Below are 21,389 nucleotides of genomic sequence, written 5' to 3'. Positions count from 1 at the left end.
TTATAGACAATTCGGTTTTTTTTTTTCATACCGGGTTGCCAGATTGGGTTTCCTCCATCCCTCATTATTGCTATTAACTCACTTTGAATCAAGTAAAAAACTAGATCATATCCTTCAGATGTGTTAAAATATCCCAAAATGATACAATAAACCATGATAAATCTTTTATTTTATTATTTTTGTACACATTCCACGCGGTCGTGCCACCACCAGGCTGCTTTAGGATGCTGATGATGCGCCTGGTGGTTCTGCGCATGCGCAGTGCGCGCCTTGCAATCCCCCATTCATGCAGATCGATCACAGGGAAGCTGCGCGAATTCTCCTCTCGCCTCGGTTCCATCAACAACGCGCGCGTAAAACTTCTCCCGTGGGAGTACGGACACGCGCTTTTCTCCCGCCAGGCTCTCTCTCTCTCTCTCTCGTTCACTCTCACTCTCTCCTTTCCCGCATCTATCTCTTTATCTCAGGGTAATTCATGGGAAAACAGGAGCACTATCTGGCACCATGACATAGACTACACAGGGGATACACTCTCTCTCTCTCTCTCTCTTCTCTCTGGAAGCGGTGTGTTCTTCTTCTCTGGTGGCAATCCTCAGGCATGGAGTTTCCCTCTGCAACCGTGTTTGACCAGCCCAAAGGTAAAGCAGAAAGGGGAATTAGAAGGGAGAGGGGGGAGAGGGAGGGGGGCACGGCCGCTGTTGCCATGGTGACGCTCAGCTCGCATCAGTAGCTGCTCGGGCTGATGGGGTACTGATGGGAGAGAGTAAGGCAAAGTGAGCATGTGAGGAATGTAACCCACACTGCACTGAGCCATAACCCGTTCTAACCAGCTTCGATCGTTTCATTTTCTGACCCTAAACTTTGCACCTCATTAGACTTTCATGGGATTTTCTACTTTTATCCAGTAGGCTACAACTACAACATTAAAGTAACTACAGTCTTCATTTGACTGTGACTAGCTGGACCTAAACGTTAAAAGTGTTATTCTAACCCTCTACGTTTTACACTGAAAGAAGCCTCTGTGTGCATATGTAATGTTTTTACTGTATTATAACCATAACTATACTTTTAGCACTTTTTTAATGTAATAGAAAAAAAACTGTATTAGCCTCACTAAATTGTCCTTAAGTGTGTAATTGTGTAGGTTAATAATGTTCAAGTGTACAGGGTGTATTCCTGCCTCGTGCTCAGTGTTCCAGAGCTAGTTTACAGATTTGTAACTCTGGGGACTCTGGGGAGAAACCTATGTGAGGCCCCTTTTGCCACTCTAAAACATGAGCAAAAAAAAGTGCATTAGATACATTGCTACAGTACACAACCATTATGAGTATTTGTTTTGGAGAAGCCGTTATGAAGCTGCTATAAAGAAGGCGGACCGTCCTTAGAAATCTGCATTCTTTCTTCCTGTTTCTCGCTAATTTGCCAATGATCAGCACTGACCGTCATTTCCGGTTTAAGTTTGTTGTTAATTTAATCTGTTTGGGACAGTGAACTCCTTCCTTTTATTTTGTTTCATTTGGTTATCTAGCAGCAGTGAAAAACAAGTAGGATTCACCTGACAGTCCACTGGTCTCAAGAATTCAGACCCATTCAGAATCATTTTTGTAATTATTTCATGAAAGTCATTAAGTCTTAGTCTTAGTCTCACAAGAAAATACGATTAGGAACTCTGAAGTAGATCTGTTCTTATCTTTTTCTTGTCTTTTATCACTGCTGAATCCTTTAACAACTAGAATCTTGGGCAGTCTTCTGTTTTGATTATAAGCCACTTGGGATTCATTTTGAAATAATATGAATGCAAATTTTGTCTCTATCAGACTGTGCTGAGGAAGTGGACTTGAACGTGGTGTTCCACGCAGCGGCTACAGGGGATGTCAACAGTCTAACATCCACCATACGTGAGGATCCGTCCATTCTGGAGTGCTGTGATAGTGAAGGCATGTACAATACTCCTGCACTATGGCCATTATCTTACCACCCTTAGTTGAAGATACTATCTACTTGATTATAGCAAAAGACTGAGATTTTATTCAAAGCCCAATTGATATTTTAGTATGGAAATGTCCAAATATAAGTGACTATATGTTGTTATGCTATTTTATGAGAATTAAAAGGAAATGTATCTTTTTTTGCCACTTTAATTGCCACAATTTAAATTTAATTGGGGTCCTGCACCTTATTATCATTGTTGTGCTTATTACACAAAGAGAGAGCTCATCTGCAGGTGTATACATGGCCTGAAAGTCCTGAAATGTTCTTTTGTTCTTGGCCCAGGCTCCACGCTGCTAATGCACGCCGTCTCTGGGAGACAGGTGGATACAGTTAAGCTGTTGCTGAAAATGGGTGCATCGATCAACACTCAGGATGCCTGTGGCAGGACTTCACTTTCCCTCGCTACATACTTGGTACTAGCCAGAGCTTGGGGAATGCACTGTGGGATTGGAATTTCCATGTAAGGAATAAAACGTGAGAGGGTGTGCTGATATAGGAAAATAATCAATGACAGTGTGGTTTAAGGACTGGACTTGCTGTTACCAGAAATTGATTATTTTCTAATAACAGTGCATATTGAAATTTTTAAAGAGCAACATACTTAAAAAAAAAAGTACGTTTGGTCACAGTTATTATTGTGGAACATTTGCAGAACATTATAACAGATCATATAACAATCATTTAGTGTATAACAGCATTTAACAGTTTTTTTCTAGCTTATCTGGTTCCTCTAAAAGTTCTCTAAACTCAGTACTACTAACGTAATCCAAATCAAACCAAAAAGGGAAAACATAGTGGTTTAGTATTAGATACAATATTAAAGTTTACTTTCCAAAACCCTAGCTTTAAAGAGTTAAAGGAACTGTGTGAACTTTTCATGCCCTCTGCTGTCTGAATGCAGAACTGCAAATACCTGGCACCTGTTTTGAAGTCTTGTGAACTGTTTTAAAGAAGAGTTGAAAAAACTGTTTTGAAGTTTTGAAAAAGAAGCAAAACATAAAATTTTAAAATCCATAATTGTTCAATAATAACTAATTAATAATAATAATAATAAATAGTAATAATAATAATTGAACCCAAAATTGTTCGTTAATAATAGTCTAAATTATTATTGCAATTATATAATTAATAGCATAAGTAACAGTCTTTAAGAAATTGTAGAAATAGTTAAAAGGTTAAAGCTAAAAATAAGCAGCTTTAATGTAATCAGTGATATTATTATTTCAGGTCAAAGCCCATGTACATGTCTGGCTGTCTTTCTAAGACTGGTTTCTGGAGCAAGTTCCGACCAATGTAAAGACAAAACTTTTCTTTTAATTATGTAGATTGTGCCAGCATTACGGTTGTTTCTGCGTCTTTTGCATACTCTGTGTATTAACGGTAAACATTCATGTATCGCTCATAATGTCCCTTCTCCTCAACATTTTGATTGACATTATGGTGTGTAAATTGGACATAAAACACATTTTGACAAATTACTGTTGTAATGGTAATGGAAACTGAATGTTCCATAAATAAAGCAAAAAAAAAAACCTCCAAAAAAGTTTTTTGGTCACTGACAGGATATGAGCAGCAATACAGATTGATAAAAAAAATCAAATGTTCTGTAGTTTGTTTTTATTGATGTATATTTTGTACTTGTTGTTAAATTTCCACAACCTGGCTCCCCTGATAAAATCATCAACACAAAGGCTAGCTCACACCATCTGTGTGATATTTTCAGCTGGTTCACTGATACGTCTCTGTATGTTATCTTTCAAAGGGCTGGTTGGAAGGCTGTGTGTGTTTACTGCGAAATGGTGCAAAACAGAACATCCCTGATAAGAACGGTCGCTTACCGCTTCATGCTGCTACAGCTGAGGTCGACCTCAGGTAAACACTCAACAGTTGTTGTTTTTTTCCCCTAGTAAAGCATGGTTTCATATCTGATGTTTCATTCGTATGGTTGAGTGGGAAAATTCATCGAAGTTTAATGATAAGGATAGACTTCAAGCAAATAAAATTTTTATAGACTGGCAATGTGATTTGGGAATCAAATTTATCCTGAAAAAAAAAGTATGATATATATTACATTAAATTAACATTATCATATTATTATCATTATATTATTATATATACAGTATATATGTATAGTTAATTATATACTATTATATACAGTAATTATATCCTGTATATAACATGGATTGTTGTTAATATGAATTAATATTACATATATTTAAAGGAATTGATTTGAACTGATTTACGGAACTCTCTTGGCTTAATTTAGAAACCAGAGACCACAACAGGAACAGAAAGTACGCTGTAGTAGCTGCTGGGTCAGCACGTCACAGGCACCAGGCCAACAGCCATTATGTGTCTTAATGAGTGTTCCTTTCCTCAAATGGGAATGCACTCATCAAGACATATATGCAGTCCCTATAGCAACACGGGACCTTTGCTCTGCATGGCAACATTTCCAGTAGCACGATGTTTCCTTTTCCGTTGGTGGCAGGAAAGGAATAGACAAGGTTTTTACAGCTCTGTTCAAAATCCTCACAAATGTTTTTGGGTGTTGGCATGTAAGAGCAACAATAGAAAAAAAAGACCTTAAGTGAGACTTCCTGTTTTTTTTCTGTCCATCTGTTCCAACTGTTTTATGAATGCTTATAATTAGCAGTGTGTGCAGATTTGTTGCAGTCTCTAGACACTTAGAGTAAACATAAGTGTTTTTCAATTAGATTTCTCAACTTGGGAACGCTGTGAAAACTATGACTAATTAGCCGTACTTCAGTGTAGGCCTGATATGAATGGATCAGAGTTAACATTTCCGCTATTATTTAATCCTCAAAATGATAATGTGTGTCTTTAAACATTATTTGGGCAAAAGTTTGTGGACACATGACTATCATATTCATTCCAAATATAGTCCCCTGTTTTGCTATTATTAGATTATTCACTCTTCTGGAAAGGCTTTCCACAAGACTCGTGTTCTTTCAGCCACAAGAGCATTAGTGAGGTCAGCAAGTAAATTAAGCAAGTTAGTTTGACATATCAAAATGTAAAAGCCACATGAGTTCAAAATAATTTTTGAGTCTGTGTCTTCATAGACCTTGCTTTGTGCAGAAATGCATTCTACAAATGCTTTCTACGCAGTTCTGTGCTTCCAACATTGTTGGGGAAGAACAACGAATGAGCGTGATCTCTGGGTGTCCACAAACATTTGCCCATTTAGTGTATTGTATGACTAAAGCACTTTCCACATAGTAATTGTGCAATTTGGTCATTCATAGACTCATGGCTGTGTTACTGCAACAATCAACACTGTGTGAAATAAATCATCAAGATAATGAGGTAAGAAACGTTTAAACATTTCTTGATTTACTCACATGTAAGCTATATGTGGCATAATTAATACATATTTTAAATAGCATTTTAAATAGGATTTTTTAAACTTTAATACCCTGTGTGTTACATGACTATATTCTGCCTAAACCTCTAGCCTTAACAGCTTACAATCAATATGAAAAATATGTCCACTGGTGGAAGAGTCTATACTTTCAGGTAAAGAATAAAAACGATAGGACATGCTGCTCTAGTGAAATAATAAATGACAGGTTTTTTCGGAATGTTCTCTAGGAGGAAACCTCACCATAACAACTATTACACATAAAATGTACAGTATATGGAGAATCTACCATACAGTACAAGACCCTGCAGATGCTGCTCAACACCAAGTCTTACAAAAACTTACATATTTACTGTATATAATTATACAGCATTATACAGTACCACCAGAAAGTTTGTAAACTCTTTTTTTTTTTTCTTTTAGTATATGAATTTAGCAAGTATAATAAAATTACCAGACAAACTATTGTATATTGGTCACCAAGTTCATTAAAACATCCAACTAGTTTATTTATAAAACTGCACAAATCTGTATTTCACACTACTGATTTTATCAAGCAAAAAGTTTTCACAATCAATATTGACTGTTTTTTTTGTATTACTCTTTAGTACCCTTTTTTTTCTGGTAGGAATGATTTTAAAATAATCTTTTCATATGTAATTTTTTTGAATGCGCCCAAGACATTTGAACAGTAGTGTAAGCAAAACATGGAGTGTAAGCATGAGGGAGAATTGGAGGTGTTCTGGTAATTTTGTTGCTTTCTTTACAGGCATTCTTTACCATTTTAAGGTATTTTTGAAATAGTAAATGGTTTTGTAATAATATAATAATACAGACACAATAGACATATACAACAACATTTGTTATAAAATTAAAGATAATACAATGAATAAGAATTAAAACCTTGGATTGCGTGTAACTTGGTCTGCGAGTGTTTTGTAAGACGAGCAACATTTTTAACTTGTTAAATGTGCGAGGTCTTAATATACGAGTACTGTAGGATGTACTGTACGCTTTATCTGCCGAACCCCACATGAGCACAACTGAGCCAATGGTGTCTCTCTCTCTCTTTCTCACGCTGTGGGATTGTGGGCTCTTATCTTCCATGCTCATTACTCGTATGGTCAACATACGTGCGCGTGTACTGTTTGCTATAACATTTTGACCCTGTGTGTGTTTGTGTGTATGTGTGTGTGTGTGTGTGTGTGTGTACGTGTGTGCATGTAAAGCATTTTTTTAATATTGTGTCCAAGTGTAGTTACTGTTCTTTAGAAACTGTATTGCAACAACGGCCCTTGTAAAGAAAAAAAAGTTTAAAAGGCTGTAGCAGCGCGGAAGATAATTCTGTTTAACGATAATGCAGTGTCACATTTCTGCAAAATCCTTGATGAAAAAAAAGTTAATGCCATTTGAGAGGTTCCTTGTAAAAGTTATGCAAAAAGAAGATGAAGCTTCCGGTAACCATACAGAGACTCAGACAGAAACAAGTGATTCCGTTAGTATGTTTGGTGTGTGTGTGTGTGTGTGTGAAAGTCATCCTACACAGTAGCTCCCCTCCCCCTGCTACTTCTCTTGCCTAACACCAGTCACGATTCTTTTCAAACGAAAAGTGCAGGTTAATTAGTTTTTTTTTTACTTTATATGTTGTATAAATTCTTTTTATATGAATATTTTGGGCTATGGAACGAATCATCTTAGTTTTTCCGTTATTTCTTATGGGGAAATTCAATACTTTCAATACATTTGGCAGACACTTTTATCCAGAGCGACTTACATTTTTATCTTATTATACATCTGAGCACTTGAGGGCCAAACAGTGGCAACTTGGTAGTTGTGGGGTTTGAACCTGGGGTCTTTCAAACCATAGCCCAATGCCCTAACCACTAAGCTTCCCCTGGTCCCATAATTACTGAGGTCTGGTCGCTTCCAGAACGAGTTAGGCTAACAATCCAAGTCAAGTAGGTAGGCTTTTATTACCATTTTAACCATATACAGTTCAGTACACAGTGAACTGGACCAAGGTGCTACATACAACATGGATTAACAACATAAATTAGCATACGCTAACTAGCTAACTAAGAAACCTAATTAGCTGAATAGCTGAGACAAAACATATTAACAATATAATTTAACAAAAAACTATCCTGTACAAAAAAAGACAACATAAAGTGCACATGCAATTGTGCAAACAAGAGTGACAACATGACATATTTGAATACTCTGTGGTAATGAGATAATGAGTTGAGGAAGTGAGATGAAAAACAGTAAACATTTCTTGTAAGTAGCAGTGAAGATAGGAAAGAGGTTTTTGTGCAGATAAAAATGAATAAATAAAAAAGCAATTACAGGTTGTACAAATGTTGTACAGATAGTTGATCAGTGTGTTTGTGCGTGTGAGTTCAGTCCTTTCTTGTTGAGGAGATGGGTGGTTTGTGGAAAGAAGCTGTTACAAAGTCTGGGTGTGAGGTCGCGAATGCTTCGGTACCTTTTTCCAGATGGCAGGAGGGTAAAGAGTAAGTGAGAGAGGTGTGTATTATCAGCCACAATGCTTCGCGGATGCAGCGTGTGGTGGAGATGTCTTCGATAGAGGGGAAAAAACCCAGATGATCTTCTCAGATGTCCTCTCCATCCGCTGTAGGGTCTTGCGGTCCGAGATGGCAGAATTTCCAAACCATACAGTGATGCAGCTGATCAGGATGCTTTCAATAGCCCCTCTTTAGAAAATGGTTAGGATCGCTGGAGGAAGCTGGGCCTTCCTCAGCCTTCTCTGGAAGAAAAAATGTTGTTGGGCTTTCTTTTTCACGGAGCCAGTGGTAAGGGGCCAGGTGAGATTCCCCTCTAGGTGGACACCCAGGAATTTGGTGCTGTTGATGGTCTCTACAGAGGAGAGTGGTCGCTCCATGTCCTTCTGAAGTCAACAACCATCTCTTTTGTTTTATCAGTGTTCAGAGAAAGGTTGTTGTCTTTAGGCCAGTCTGTTAGGCTACGTTTACACTGCAGGTCTCGATGCCCAATTCTGATTTGTTGCCTATATCTGATTTTTTTGACTGTCTGTTTACATGTTTTTTCAACTATGACTCATATCCGATACACATGTTTACACTTGCCATACCATCTGAAACATTGCGCATACTTAAAGGGAGGTTTTTGCGCTACACACTAGCCAAGATAGACGAAGGTGAAGTATGCTTGACACTCTGCAATATATGCAAAGTTCACGAAATGTCACCATGGTTTTAAAATTGAGGAGGAATAAAAACAGCATAATTGCAGCCTGTGCATATGCTTCATTCACCAAATACTGATTTCTTAATGTTATTTAGCCCAAATAAGCATTAAAAAGGGGGTGGGGGGGGTGCTGGGTGCTTTTCCTTTTCCATGTCACCTGCGATGTTAAAATTCAACATGCGCTTCCACCGGAGAATAACATTACGTCAATAAACCGTGAAAAAGTCGCAGTTTTAATGACGTACAGAACACAATGACTCAGGAAATCCGATCTGTCTGTTTACACGACCAGAACATTAGCACATATCTGATTTATATCTGACTTATTTCCACATATGAAGGAGGTCTGAAACCAATCTCAAAATATCTCGAAAAGTACTGATTACTTTTAAAGACAGTAATTTTGTAATGTAATTAGTTATTTATTTATATAGAGGTTGAAGATGTCGGTAAGAACATCCGCCAGCTGTTCAGCACATTCTCTAAGCACTCTGCCAGCCATGTTATCTGGTCCAGCAGCTTTACAGTATGTGGGTTGCATAGATTTTTCCTCACATCAGCCGTAGTGAAACACAGCACCTGAACAGTGGTCTTACTGCACCTGTCACGTCATACTGCACGTCGAACCAAGCATAGAAGCTGTTCAGCGCATCTGGAAGGAGCCACCACCGTCACAGGCAGGTCATGATGTCCTGTAGATGGCGATGCCTTGTATGCTCTGTCACATGCTCCATGTGTCACACTGTTTCTGAAGTGGGCCACTTTATCCTCCACTCTGACGGTGGAATCTCAGTCTTCAGTCTGAGACTTCGCCACGTCATTCTCAGTCACGTCATCGTGGGTGCACTTGTTGATGTAGCTGGTCACTGATGACGTGTACTCCTCCAAGTTGGTGAAGTCGCCGTAAGTTGCAGCCTCCCTTCACATGTTCCAGTCAGTGTTCCCAAACCAGATTTTTACCTGTTTTAGAACCGGTTCCGAATGCCTGATGAGTGGGTCTGTATGCTGGAATTAGCAAAACACAGATATGGTCTGAGTAGCCGAGGTCGGGGAAGGACTCTGCTCGATATGCGGCATAAATGTTTGTGTAAACAAAATTTGTGTGTTTTTCCTCTTGTTGCAAAGTCCACATACTGATGGGATCTGGGGAGCACTGACTTGAGATTTACATGGTTGAACTCTACAGTGACAATAAACAGTCCATCTGAGAGGTGGGGGGGTGTCCAAGGTTTAACTGTATATTCATTTGTATTATGTTCTACAACTAGTTAAAGAGAACTCAGTTAAAAAAATAACATTTTAAAACATTTATTTTTTTACATTTGTTCATTAAGCAAAATAATTCAGAATTGAATATCATTGTGTTTCAACCTCAACTCTTAAATCCCAGCCACGCTTGGGCCCTTGAGCAAGGCCCTTCACCCTCAGCTGCTCAGGTGTATAAATAAGCAACATTAATCACTTTGGATAAGGGCCTCTGCAAAGTGCCATAATTGTAAATGTAGTACAAATTTACCTCTATGAGCAAGAGTTAATTTAAAGGTATAATTAAAATCAAGGCATTCAATAAGTGGGATGACAATCAGCCATTAGATTACCATGCTGTCCACTGTTTTAAGAACATAAGCATATAAGGTATGAGTTGATCAAGGGAGATTCCTTAGGATCTCAGAAAAAAATGATTAATCCCCCAAGGGGCTGAAAAGGGTTACAAAACCATTTCTTGTGTATTTGACCTTCACCAATTCACTGTAAGAAAATTACAAAAATGAAATACAGAAAATTGTTTAGAATATTTTTTGAGAACCATTGTGATATACATAGTTATAGTCTAGTTAAAAAAAGATGTTGTCTTGTGTTAGTGATCATCCCATTGCCCTTACTCATATACACAATCTTCATGTGATTCATACTCACAATTTAACTACATTTAGACTCTCCTAAAACCCCTGACATGACTCAGCCTTGGGATTGGTTTAATGTATTGTGTTAAATTAGATGCAGGCTACATTCTCACTGCAGGCCAAGGGGACTATGTTTACTGAGCAAATCCGAGGCTTTTCGTGTAATTTTTTCAACGTGCCCTACATCTGACATTAGACCCTTATGTGCAAAGGAACGCTGTGTCCCTGTGTTAAACTCCCTGAAAAAAGAACATGTTTTCCTAATTTGGAATTATGACAAATATGGAGTTGGATTGAAGAGTCACACTGGTGGCATAGTGGTTACACAGTGGCCTTGCACCTTCAGGGTCAGGGGTTTGAGTCCTGCTTCAGGTCTGTGTGTGCAGAGGTTGCATGTTACTTCGTTTGCTCTTGTGCCCTGCAATGGGTTGACCCCCTATCCGGGGTATACCCTGCCTAATGCCGCGAGTCTGCTGGGATACTCCCCAGGCCTCCCATGACCCTGACCAGGATAATCAATAGATAGAGAGTGAGTGAGAGATCTGTCACATAACAAATATAATATTAAAATCTACTTTCAACAGATCTTTCACATAATGAATATAAAATCTAAATCTTCTTTTGATAAAGCCATCTTTGCCTGCAGTGCGAAGTAGCTTAAAACTCAAACGGCAACCTCTGAGTCACATGTATCACTAGCATATAAAAAAAAAATACACTACTGCTTTTGTCTTTGTAGGGCATGACGGCGCTTCACTGGGCATCCTTCCATAACCGCCCGGAGCATGTTCAGGCCCTGCTGCAAAAAGGGGCAGATCCCACACTGGTCGATAAAGACTTTAAAACTGCACTTCACTGGGCTGTGCAGGTAGGAATGTCACACTGGTTTCTTTTAAATAAATTGTTGAATCATTTGCAAATGAAAATTGTTTCTAAAATCCACCTAATGCATGTGCACGAGCTCACTTTTCCACTAACTGCAGAAAGGGTGAGGCATCACAAAATGCAACTACACTGGAAATTTACACTCCCTTCAGTCGCATGGACAGGACGGATGACATCAATAGAAAGCCTGATTAACTGTGACATGCTGCCTATCATGTCCTGTCATGTTCAATTTAATTTTTACCATCAGACGATTTTTTATGACTTGCGTCACTGTCTGTTTTTGTACTAAGATATATTTTAAATTACTGGTTATAACCTGAGAACAGTTACGTAAATAAGCTTAACAATTGCTACAAACATACGTAGTCAGCTATTACTGTAAGTCTGCTACTAATTACAGTGAGAAATGAGATTTAAGCAGTATTAAAATTAAATTACTGGCAGTAGATATCATGTGATATTTGTTTATTCATAGACATGATGTAAGAATTATACAGGACAGGGAATACTGGTATAGGTTACAATTTAATTTAATTTGTATCCATTTTCAATTGCCTTTAATGGTGTGGAATTCTGTAGACCACTATCTAGTAAATGTTTAGATTAACCTCATAACAAGCTGAGTTTCGCCAGCATACAGTCTTATCTCAATCTTACTCAATCTAGCAGCTTGTTTTAACCATTTTAAATATACAAAGTTGTTTAAATGGGTTTGGGGTAATATTATTAACCAGTAAATATTTTATAGCTACATCTGAAAAAAGAACATTAAGACCTAAACTATCCCAGATGGCCACAATACAGAATGGGGCACTGTAAACAGGAAAGATTCAGAAATCCCTCCCTGCAAAAACACCACTTAACCAAGAGCTCATATCTTTGGACTATAGGAGGAAAGCAGATTCCTTAGGGGAAACCCACCAAGCACAGGGAGAACATGCAAACTCCACACACACAGAATGAAGGCGAGATCCAAACTAAGCTAATCTAGTTTATTCTGTTCAAAACATTATTTAAGCCTATTCAGGTGGTCTGACCTCATCACTTTAATAAGGAGAATCTTTATTGGTGCATGAAAGTTTGTGATCCCTTTAGAATTTCCTTTATTTTTGCACAGTTGTGACCTGAAATATTAAGTCGTAAAGAGAACATAAATAAAAAACAATATTGTGGTCATTTATTCATTGGAAAATAATCCGAAAGTACAAAAGTATATAAAACTCTAATCAAGTGTAATAAATGATCTCGTCTATACATAATATTAGATATAAAATTCTAATGAAGGTTAAACGTAACTCAGTGTCTTTTATAGTCATTTAACCCACTGTGTGGCACATACAAAATTACAGTTGTAAACAGTGCAATGAGCAAAACTATCATTATTTTTCATTATTGAATGTAATAACGAAAGTCATAGGTTCAATTAGCACAAAGAGCGATAAATCAGGATATTCTCTCTCTCTTTCTCTTTCTCTCTCTTTCTCTTCACACGCACACATGCACATGTGTTCGCTTACTCACTTTAAAACAAATCAATTTCCCGGACACTGTGCATGATTTATGGCCTACAGGGAGCTGCTATCAATACACAGGATTTTCCAGGAACTTTTTAAATGCCTAAAGATTTTTTATTTTTCTCCACCGTTCTCAGCATATAACATGGTTGTTTCCCATTCATTTCTGACACATAGACATCAATCCAAAACCCTCTTTCCCTTTACCAATTACTGTGCTATATCTAACAATAGAAATGTATGTCATGCCAAAGAGGACATGCTTTTTCAAAAGAAAAGTTTCTTTACTTACATGTACCCTTTTCTTAAACTTTACTGTTATATTTTAAAGAAAAACCTAATACATAGCACCAACACTAGAGACTTTTCCCCCCCAAAAAAGCTAGCTAAACATCCCAACATGTCGATGATTAGAAATCCATATGTAAATTACTATAAAATCTTAATTTTAAAATTAATCAGCATGTTCTGACCAAAAAGAATCTACTATACAACTGTTCTGTGGTGTAAATTCTCATATTACACAGGACTAATTAAATAAATAATTTTACCACTTATGCCTAAAACACCATGGTTTAAGAATTATTTGAATCATAGGGACTGCAATGATACACCTCATACTAGGCTCCCACAAGATCAATTACTCGAAACTCCACCATCAGCTAATCAAGCTGGCGTCATCTTTTCATCCTTTTATTTAAAACTTTAACCACATAAACTAAAGTGAGACTTTTTTTTGTTGTTTACATGTTTGGCAGAGCGGTAGCAGATTTATGTGCTCACTAATTCTCGACCATCACCTTGGTTCCACCGTTATAAACTACGACGACGAGAACGGCAAGACCTGCGTTCACATTGCAGCCGCAGCAGGTTTCAGTGACATCATTTATGAGCTTGCACGTGTCCCTGAAACTAATCTGCAGGCTCTGGATGTGGATGAGAGGTAAGATACTGGTGGTACATCTTCATGTCTTATGATTACTTTCACCATATACTGTAAACTCTGACTGTTTTGAAATGCATCTGGTCTGATGGTCTGATTTAGAAAAGAAAAAAAAATGCAAAAAACACATAAAAACTAGCTTTAATCCAATATGTTTAGCCAGAAACTAAGAATAGTTCTACGATGTAATAGCAACATTATGGAAAATCACTAGGGTTCTGGTGATATCCACTAGGATTCACTAGGTGTACCCATGACTTTGTTTGCATGGAATTTAATCACATACTCATATGTGCGTTTTTAAAAATCTACAATGCCAATTTTATGTGTTACAGTGAAGTACTTAAATTGAAGGTGTGAGGTTAATTTATTATATCTATATTATGTGGATTTTAATTGCACACTTATAACTGCGTATTAAAAAATTTACATCACCATCTGTTGAATTTTGACATGGACTAATGATTGTTTCATGGTAGATTCTTTTTATGATTTTATGTTTTTCATTTAAATTTCAGATTAGCATATCTTTACCTCCCATGGGCCGATTGCAATGAAACAAAGTTAAATATTAAATGTTTAATGTTACCTCAAGCTCGGCCAAATAAATCTGTAAAAACCCCATTAAGATTCATTCAGTAGTTTTTACGTGATGCGTGCACCAACAAACACAGACAAAAATTCCAAAAAACATCTTGATGTTCTATTACTTATCTTACGTCTTCCCTGAATTATTTTTTACTTATAATTCCCAGTGTAACAAGATTAAATAGAGTAGAATTATGTGTTTGCTGTATTGCTTAAGCCCCTGAATTAACCACTCCTTCTGCAATCTGATTGTAAGATTTAAATATGTTCACTGTTCATCAGTCGGTCATTAATTGCAATGGAATTCGTAAATGTAAGATTGTTTGTGGCTCATATGACATCCATGCATTGTTGTTTCTGCAAAACCCGTATTAGGACGCCTCTTCACTGGGCAGCTGCAGCAGGAAAGGAGGAGTGTGTGCAAGCTTTGTTACAGCTGGGTGTGGAGCCTGGGCCAAGAGACATAAATGAGAACACGCCACTGACGTACGCCATGTACTGTGGCCACACTGCCTGCATCAAACTGCTCTCCGCCAACAGCAGGTTAGAGTTTTTACTTAAAAGGTCTTCTTTAAATGATCTTCCTGAAAAAAAAATATCTCAATGAATGATCAATGATTCACGTTTTCTCTGAGAATGCACTACCTTCTACAGCTTGTACTGTTATCTATAAATTCAATTATGCCAATTCAAGTGAATGCATTTAGTGTATGCCAGCATGTAAAAAAAAAAAAAGCAAGTAATTTAACAGCTAAAGATGGTCGGGCAAAACAAAATTTTCCCTGATCGAAAAGGGAAATACAGCTACTTTTACAGTTACAAAGCAGAACAGAGTCCACTGTCCACTCAAAATGTGCTGAAGTGAGAGTAAAATTTACATTATTATGGGAAGTATGAACAACTGGGCTGTGTGGAAGTGAGACAGATGATGAGGATGGTCCTTTTTCTACATCCACGTGTTTGATGCAACGCAGTGCTCAGCAATGTTTGTAACTTGCAGTGTTTGCAACCATCAACTTTGCGAGGCAGTGGTAGGGTTTAAGGCTTTTGGGTTACTAGGCCACTCATCAAAGTTTCAAATCCCAGAGTTCAAATCTCAGCACAACCAAGATGCCAAAGTTGGGCCCCTGAGCAAGGTGGTTAATCCTCTATTAACGGTTGTACCATTAGCAATTTTAAGTCACTGAAAACAGCACCAAATGAGATATATGTAAATGCATGCAACTCTTGTGATTACTGTACAAATAATACTTAAAAATACCTAATACACAAGTTTAATTTACAAGTAAATTATTAAACACACGAAAATGAATGACAACAGTTATACAGAATTTCTATATACAATACACTATATATATATATATATACATGCTACCGTTCAAAGGTTTGGGATCACATGCAAATTTCTTTGTTTTTGTTTAGTGATTTATTTTCTACATTCTACAACAATACTGGGGATTTCAAAACTATAAAATAACACATATGGGATTAGGTAATTACATAACAACAACAAAAACAACAGTTAATTGTTATTTTAAGACACAGAGGTCAGCCTTTCTATAATAGTTCTTGCAAGAACAGTATTGTCAAGTGCATTTGCAAAATCCGTCATAACACCATAATGAAACTGGCTCTCATGAAGGCCATCCCAGGAGGGCGAGACCAAAACCTACCTCTGCCACAGATGAGAAGTTCATTTAGAGTTATCAGCCTGAAAAATGACCAATTAACAGCACCTCAGATTAGAGGCGTTATGAAGTCTTTACAGAGCAGAAGTAGCAGAAACATCTCAACATCAACTGTTCAAAGGAGATTAATGCATTTTTTTGACGACTTCAGCATTCCTTTACGATGTTTAACTTTAATCTGCTGTACACTGGTCTATTATTTTCATTTTGAAAAAACTGATCTTACTGATCTGAATCTAACTATTTAAAGCATTTTAAAAACTTTCCTCAGCTAACCATGAGTTACCTAATGCTGTGTGGCAACCTGCAAATTTTTCACAAAGGGAAATTCTGACATTTTCATCTATATATATTTCTGACCACTACAGGATTTCCTGAACTGTTACTCTTTTGCATTTGTCAACATCAGAAAGTGTCCCAGGCGCAACACATTTGAATAACCGGTGTCTGATCTACTAACTGACTTGGCTTTTAATTAAATCAGTGGCGTGCAACTAACCACAGGCCTGATCAAAGTGTGGAATTCACTGTGTAAGGAAATCACACCAACCTCATGCCTTCGCTAATGCTATTTTTGCAGAATAATAGTCTGGGCAGCATTTAAATTAGTTTAAAAATATATATATTATGTCTGTTTGTCTAAGGCCTTCAAACATATGTTAATAACATCTTATAATCTTACTTGTGTGCAGGCCTGAATCAACCAGGCAGCTACTTTCACAAAGCAGTGACGCTGCTATCAGAAAAGAGGGCAAATTCCGCGTACTAAACCATATCTTCTCGTGTAAAAAGAAAAAAGAACTGCATGCCACACGGCAAAGGGACCTTAGCCGGGAGCGCCATCTGCAAGAAGAGACCTCTGAAGTAGACGACATCATCACCATGTTCGACTGCATTGTTGAGCCCCAAGTTAAAGAGGACAGCAGAAAACAGCCTAATGAACCTGAAAGGTTTGAAGACCCCACTCCTAGGGACCACAAGAGCCTACCTCCTATACGCACACAGAGTCTTCCACCTATAACTCTGGGAAACTCTTTGTTAACCAACTTGCACAATACATCACATAGAACTGTTTCTGGTCAAATTAGTCATTTGGCCCACAGGTCGCAGAAGAGCAAGAGCGAACATGATCTGTTTGACAGCAAGACAAAGACTCAGAAAGCCATTGGGCCTTCCTGGAAAACTGAATCCAGTCAGTTGCTAAACCACAAGGCTTTGGTGTCTTTTCCATCTGACAGGATGCTGTTGCACGAAACACCAAGTCCTATAGATGTGCTTTGCTCCAACCACACACCGTATATTCAGAGAAATGATCAAGGTGAGTTACAAAGCCCACATCTATCCCTGAAACTATTTCAACAGCATGCATGTGATGCCCCTTTTTTCCATTTGAACAGTTGCAAATACTCATCTGGTACCACTGCGAATGAGAGACTCAGCATTGACACGCAACAGCTTGGCTCCCATTCGTGACCACTGTACCCACAGATGTAAGCTATTCATTAAATACCTCCACCAATATTGTGCTTATAAAAATGCCCCAATACCAATATCTAATACTACATGCCATGCCATGCCATGCAACAATACCATGTGACATGTGACTACCATGCCTCAAAACAGCAACACAAAATGACATATTTGAAAAATGAATACGTACAATCAAAATTAAGAATTCTGTTAACTGAGCTCGATATCATCATGTAGTACTACAGAATCTTCCTATCATATAAGCAACCTGCTGAAATGTTTCTACTGCGTTTAAACAGTATCTTAAATAGAAAGCTTGAGTGAAGCTGACCTTTTGGGGCAGAACATTATCAGCCAAAGTCAGCTGCTGAAGAAATGTGAGAGTTCATTTCAATTCTGCTAGCACAGAGACATGTGCTTTTGCTACATGCTTTACAACAAAATGTCAAGGTGTAATTCATGACACCGTGTGCTAATTTTTTAGTGTCTGTGCTCTCTGATAGTGCTCTGACAGTGATCAGGTTGGCCGCCCTCACATTCTGTGTTAAACATAATGCCATGACAACTCTAAAGATTAAACTGGCGAGTTCATTGCTTCCAGCACATATCAGCAACCAGCATACATGTAAGCAGAGTTAAATAATGTGCCATGACAACCTTATTTATATAATACTAAACAATTTTGTCATTATTCCATCAGTATTGGTATTGAGAAATATTTAAAAAAAGATGTATCCATTGAAGTTATGCATGTGTCTTACTTGGTTTGTAAGTTGAAGAAAGTTGAAGAAATATGCATTTAGAAATTTCTTTTTAATATCTATTTTAGATAAACCGAAGCTGCATAAAACATACATTAATATACAAAATGTACAAATTGCTTTTCTTCTTCTTCAGTCTCTTTGCCTCCTGACCAGGTCTCTCAGGGAGTCAGAAAGTCCAAATCCCTGCCCTTAAGCTCTCTTGGACGCAGTTTAGCAGGACTCCCGCCTCCTTTAACATCTAAGAGTCACAGACCAGCTATTCATCAGAGTCAGTCTCTGTGTTCCTTTCCTCCTCCTCTGAGCACCGAGCCGCTGCGAAACATGCAAGTTCTTCCCGCTATCCCACCTCAAAGGAAACGAAGCCCATCACCTCCAAATCTCCCAGAGACGACGGAGATTAACACAGACAGAAGAACCTGATGCACTTGCTGACTCAGTTTCTGAGTCTTTGTCTTTGCTGTCAAAAAGGAAGAAACACAAACAAAAGGGCTGACCTTTTCTCAGCCACATTAAAACTGGTTTCTGTTTCACTATGATCTTCAGGTTTTATTGGATTGTTTGGACAGTCAGTAAACCATCAGCATATATTTTCATGAGAAGGAAGAGCTTCATTGCCATTGTTGAAATGTTTGATAAAGTTTATAAAGCTATCAGAATATTTTTTCACATTTTTACAAAATAATAGACTCTCTATTGTCTATGGCATGCACTGTGTAAAATTAGATTTCTGGTTTACCTCTATATTATTTACACATACCTGTAGTTTGATTATTTAAGTTATTTGTCTTAAATAATTTACATTAATAAATGGATGTGTAAAATTGTTTTTGGAATATCACAATTCTTTCTTTAAAATGCTGTCAAGTGATGCTTATCTTATAGACTGATGACACTGATGACTCGAAAGTTCATTCGAAAGTTCAGCTGAGCTTATAAGAAGCTTCTGTAACGGTACGCCAGGTCACGCCCATGGCTCGAGCCAAGCTATGATCCCCGCGACTCCTTTCCACACTATGTTCCGCGGCTTCCATTTTCCCGCTTTATTCACGGCTAGAGCACATCGGTTCCTCATTTCATTCATCACTTTGCTCTATATAAGTCTCACACAAGTAACCACTCATTGCCGAATTATTGCGTGCTCCAAGCTCTGTGTTTTTGTGTCTAGTGTACTTTGTTTGCCTAGTTCTCTTTGTTGTTTCATGCTCATACTTTCAAAATGCCCTCCAATAAAACTGGGAGTCTTAGAGGGCCATTTTTAAGGAAACCTCTCAGATCAATGCTCCTTACTACCCATCATGATCGTCTGGAACAACCAAACCCAACCACTTAAGGCTCTCATTGAATCTGGATCTGACCAGAAACTGATCTGTGCTGCTACTGCAAGGAAGCTGGGAATCCCTTTTCTGCCCCTAGACAACCTCCTGTCAGTCCAGGCCCTTAACGGGAGTTCCCTACCACCCATTACTTCTTGCACACCCCTAGTCACTCTAAGAATCTCATTGATTGGGCCAAGAACACCATTCTCGATTGGAGTTCTGCCTGTCTGTCTTTGTTTTCTGTAAGGCATGCATGCCCTCTCTCTGCCAAATACATCACTGAGTCACTGGCTGCAGGGATCATCCGACCTTCCTTTGTCTATCTGGATGACATTTTAGTCTTTTCCTGTTCCCTGGAGGAGCACATGGTGCATGTCCGACAGGTCTTGCAGAGACAATAACAACAAAAAAACAAGCTTTATGTCATGGCCGAGAAATGTGAATTTCCCCAAGACTCTGTGTCATTTCTTGGTTCTATATTCACCCCTTTTAGCCTACAGATGGAGCCATCAAAATTAACTGCCATCACAGACTGGCCCACTTCTACTTCGAAACGAGACCTCCAACGATTCTTGGTGTTTGCTAACTTTTTTGACACGAAGGCCCCTTTTCTCTGGAGCAAGCAGGCTGAGGATGCGTTTACTAACCTAAAGCACAGGTTCACTTCTGCACCCATCCTTATCATCCCAGGCCCTTCCCTTCAGTTCGTCGTGGAGGTGGACGCCTCTGAGTCAGGCGTCAGGGCCGTCTTGTCTCAGACATCACCCAAGGACAGCAAGTTACACCCATGCTCCTTCTTCTCCCGTCGCCTCTCCCCGGCAGGGAGGAACTATGACATAGGAGATCGAGAGCTGTTGGCGGTAAAACTAGCTCTTGAGGAGTGGAGACACCAGTTGGAGGGAACTGCTTCTCTGTTCTTAGTCTGGACTGACCATAAGAACCTAGAGTATCTCAGGTCAGCCAAGAGACTCAACGCCTGCAAGCCAGATGGAGTCTATTCTTTTCCCGCTTCAACTTCATGCTCTTGTATCATCCTGGCTTCAGAAATGGAAAACCTGACGCCCTATTTCGACAGTTCTTCACCTCCCAAGAACCAATGCAGGGCGAGACAATCCTGCCTCCTAGTTGCCTTGTGGCAGCCGCACTCCTGGAACTCCTATCGAAACGCAGGTGAAGAGGGCGCTCAATGAGGAACCAGGTCTGAGCAACGATCCCCCTGCCTTCTCTCTGTCCCAGCGTCCGTCCCACCTCAAGTGCTGGAGTGGGGACATAGCTCTCGATTTGCCTGTCACCCAGGGAGAGCCCGCTCTGACCCACTCACACAGCTGCAGCTCTGACCCACTCACACAGCTGCAGCTTTGATCTCCCCACACAGCCGCGCTCTCTCTGCACATTGGACACTGCACGCGCACTACAGCTTTGATCTCCCCACAGAGCCGCGCTCACTCTGCACGTTGGACACTGTACGCGCTCTGCATCGCTCATCTCCTTGCCCCTGTATACAGCCATTGCCAATCCACGCCACTACCCACCATAGACAGCACCCCAAGCACTGATTCGCTGCTTAAGCTCCTTCTTTTCCTATCTTTCACATTGTTCATTAAAATCACTAAAGCAAAGTTCAGTTTGTTGTGTCTGCTTTTGGGTCCTTTAATCCTGCCCTACGCGGGCATCGTGTGACAGCTTCTGCAGTCCCACTGAGCTGAATC

The 21,389-nt window shown here is 38.9% G+C and overlaps 1 protein-coding gene across 1 annotated transcript; it reads left to right on the top strand.

Annotated features, from left to right (window-relative positions):
• The first annotated feature begins 298 nt into the window (after positions 1–298).
• On the top strand, positions 299–19,111 carry ankrd55 (ankyrin repeat domain 55). Its single transcript, XM_053475945.1, has 11 exons — positions 299–638; positions 1,818–1,937; positions 2,275–2,405; positions 3,755–3,864; positions 5,262–5,322; positions 11,249–11,377; positions 13,670–13,854; positions 14,818–14,985; positions 16,823–17,448; positions 17,528–17,620; positions 18,498–19,111. The coding sequence occupies exons 1-11, from the start codon at positions 599–601 to the stop codon at positions 18,782–18,784; spliced, it is 1,950 nt and encodes a 649-aa protein (XP_053331920.1). The 5' UTR covers positions 299–598; the 3' UTR covers positions 18,785–19,111.
• The last annotated feature ends 2,278 nt before the right edge of the window (positions 19,112–21,389 follow it).

Source organism: Clarias gariepinus, chromosome 17 (assembly GCF_024256425.1).
Source record: "Clarias gariepinus isolate MV-2021 ecotype Netherlands chromosome 17, CGAR_prim_01v2, whole genome shotgun sequence".
In the NCBI taxonomy this organism is placed as follows: domain Eukaryota; kingdom Metazoa; phylum Chordata; class Actinopteri; order Siluriformes; family Clariidae; genus Clarias; species Clarias gariepinus.
Note: the sequence above shows the minus strand (reverse complement) of the source record. Positions and strands in the feature narration are given on the sequence as shown.

Coding starts and splice junctions, on each gene's coding strand:
- ankrd55 (XM_053475945.1), top strand. CDS start 599: ATGGAGTTTCCCTCTGCAACCGTGTTTGACCAGCCCAAAG. Junction 2,406..3,754: donor TTTCCCTCGCTACATACTTG/GTACTAGCCAGA, acceptor TATCTTTCAAAG/GGCTGGTTGGAAGGCTGTGT. Junction 11,378..13,669: donor CACTTCACTGGGCTGTGCAG/GTAGGAATGTCA, acceptor CATGTTTGGCAG/AGCGGTAGCAGATTTATGTG.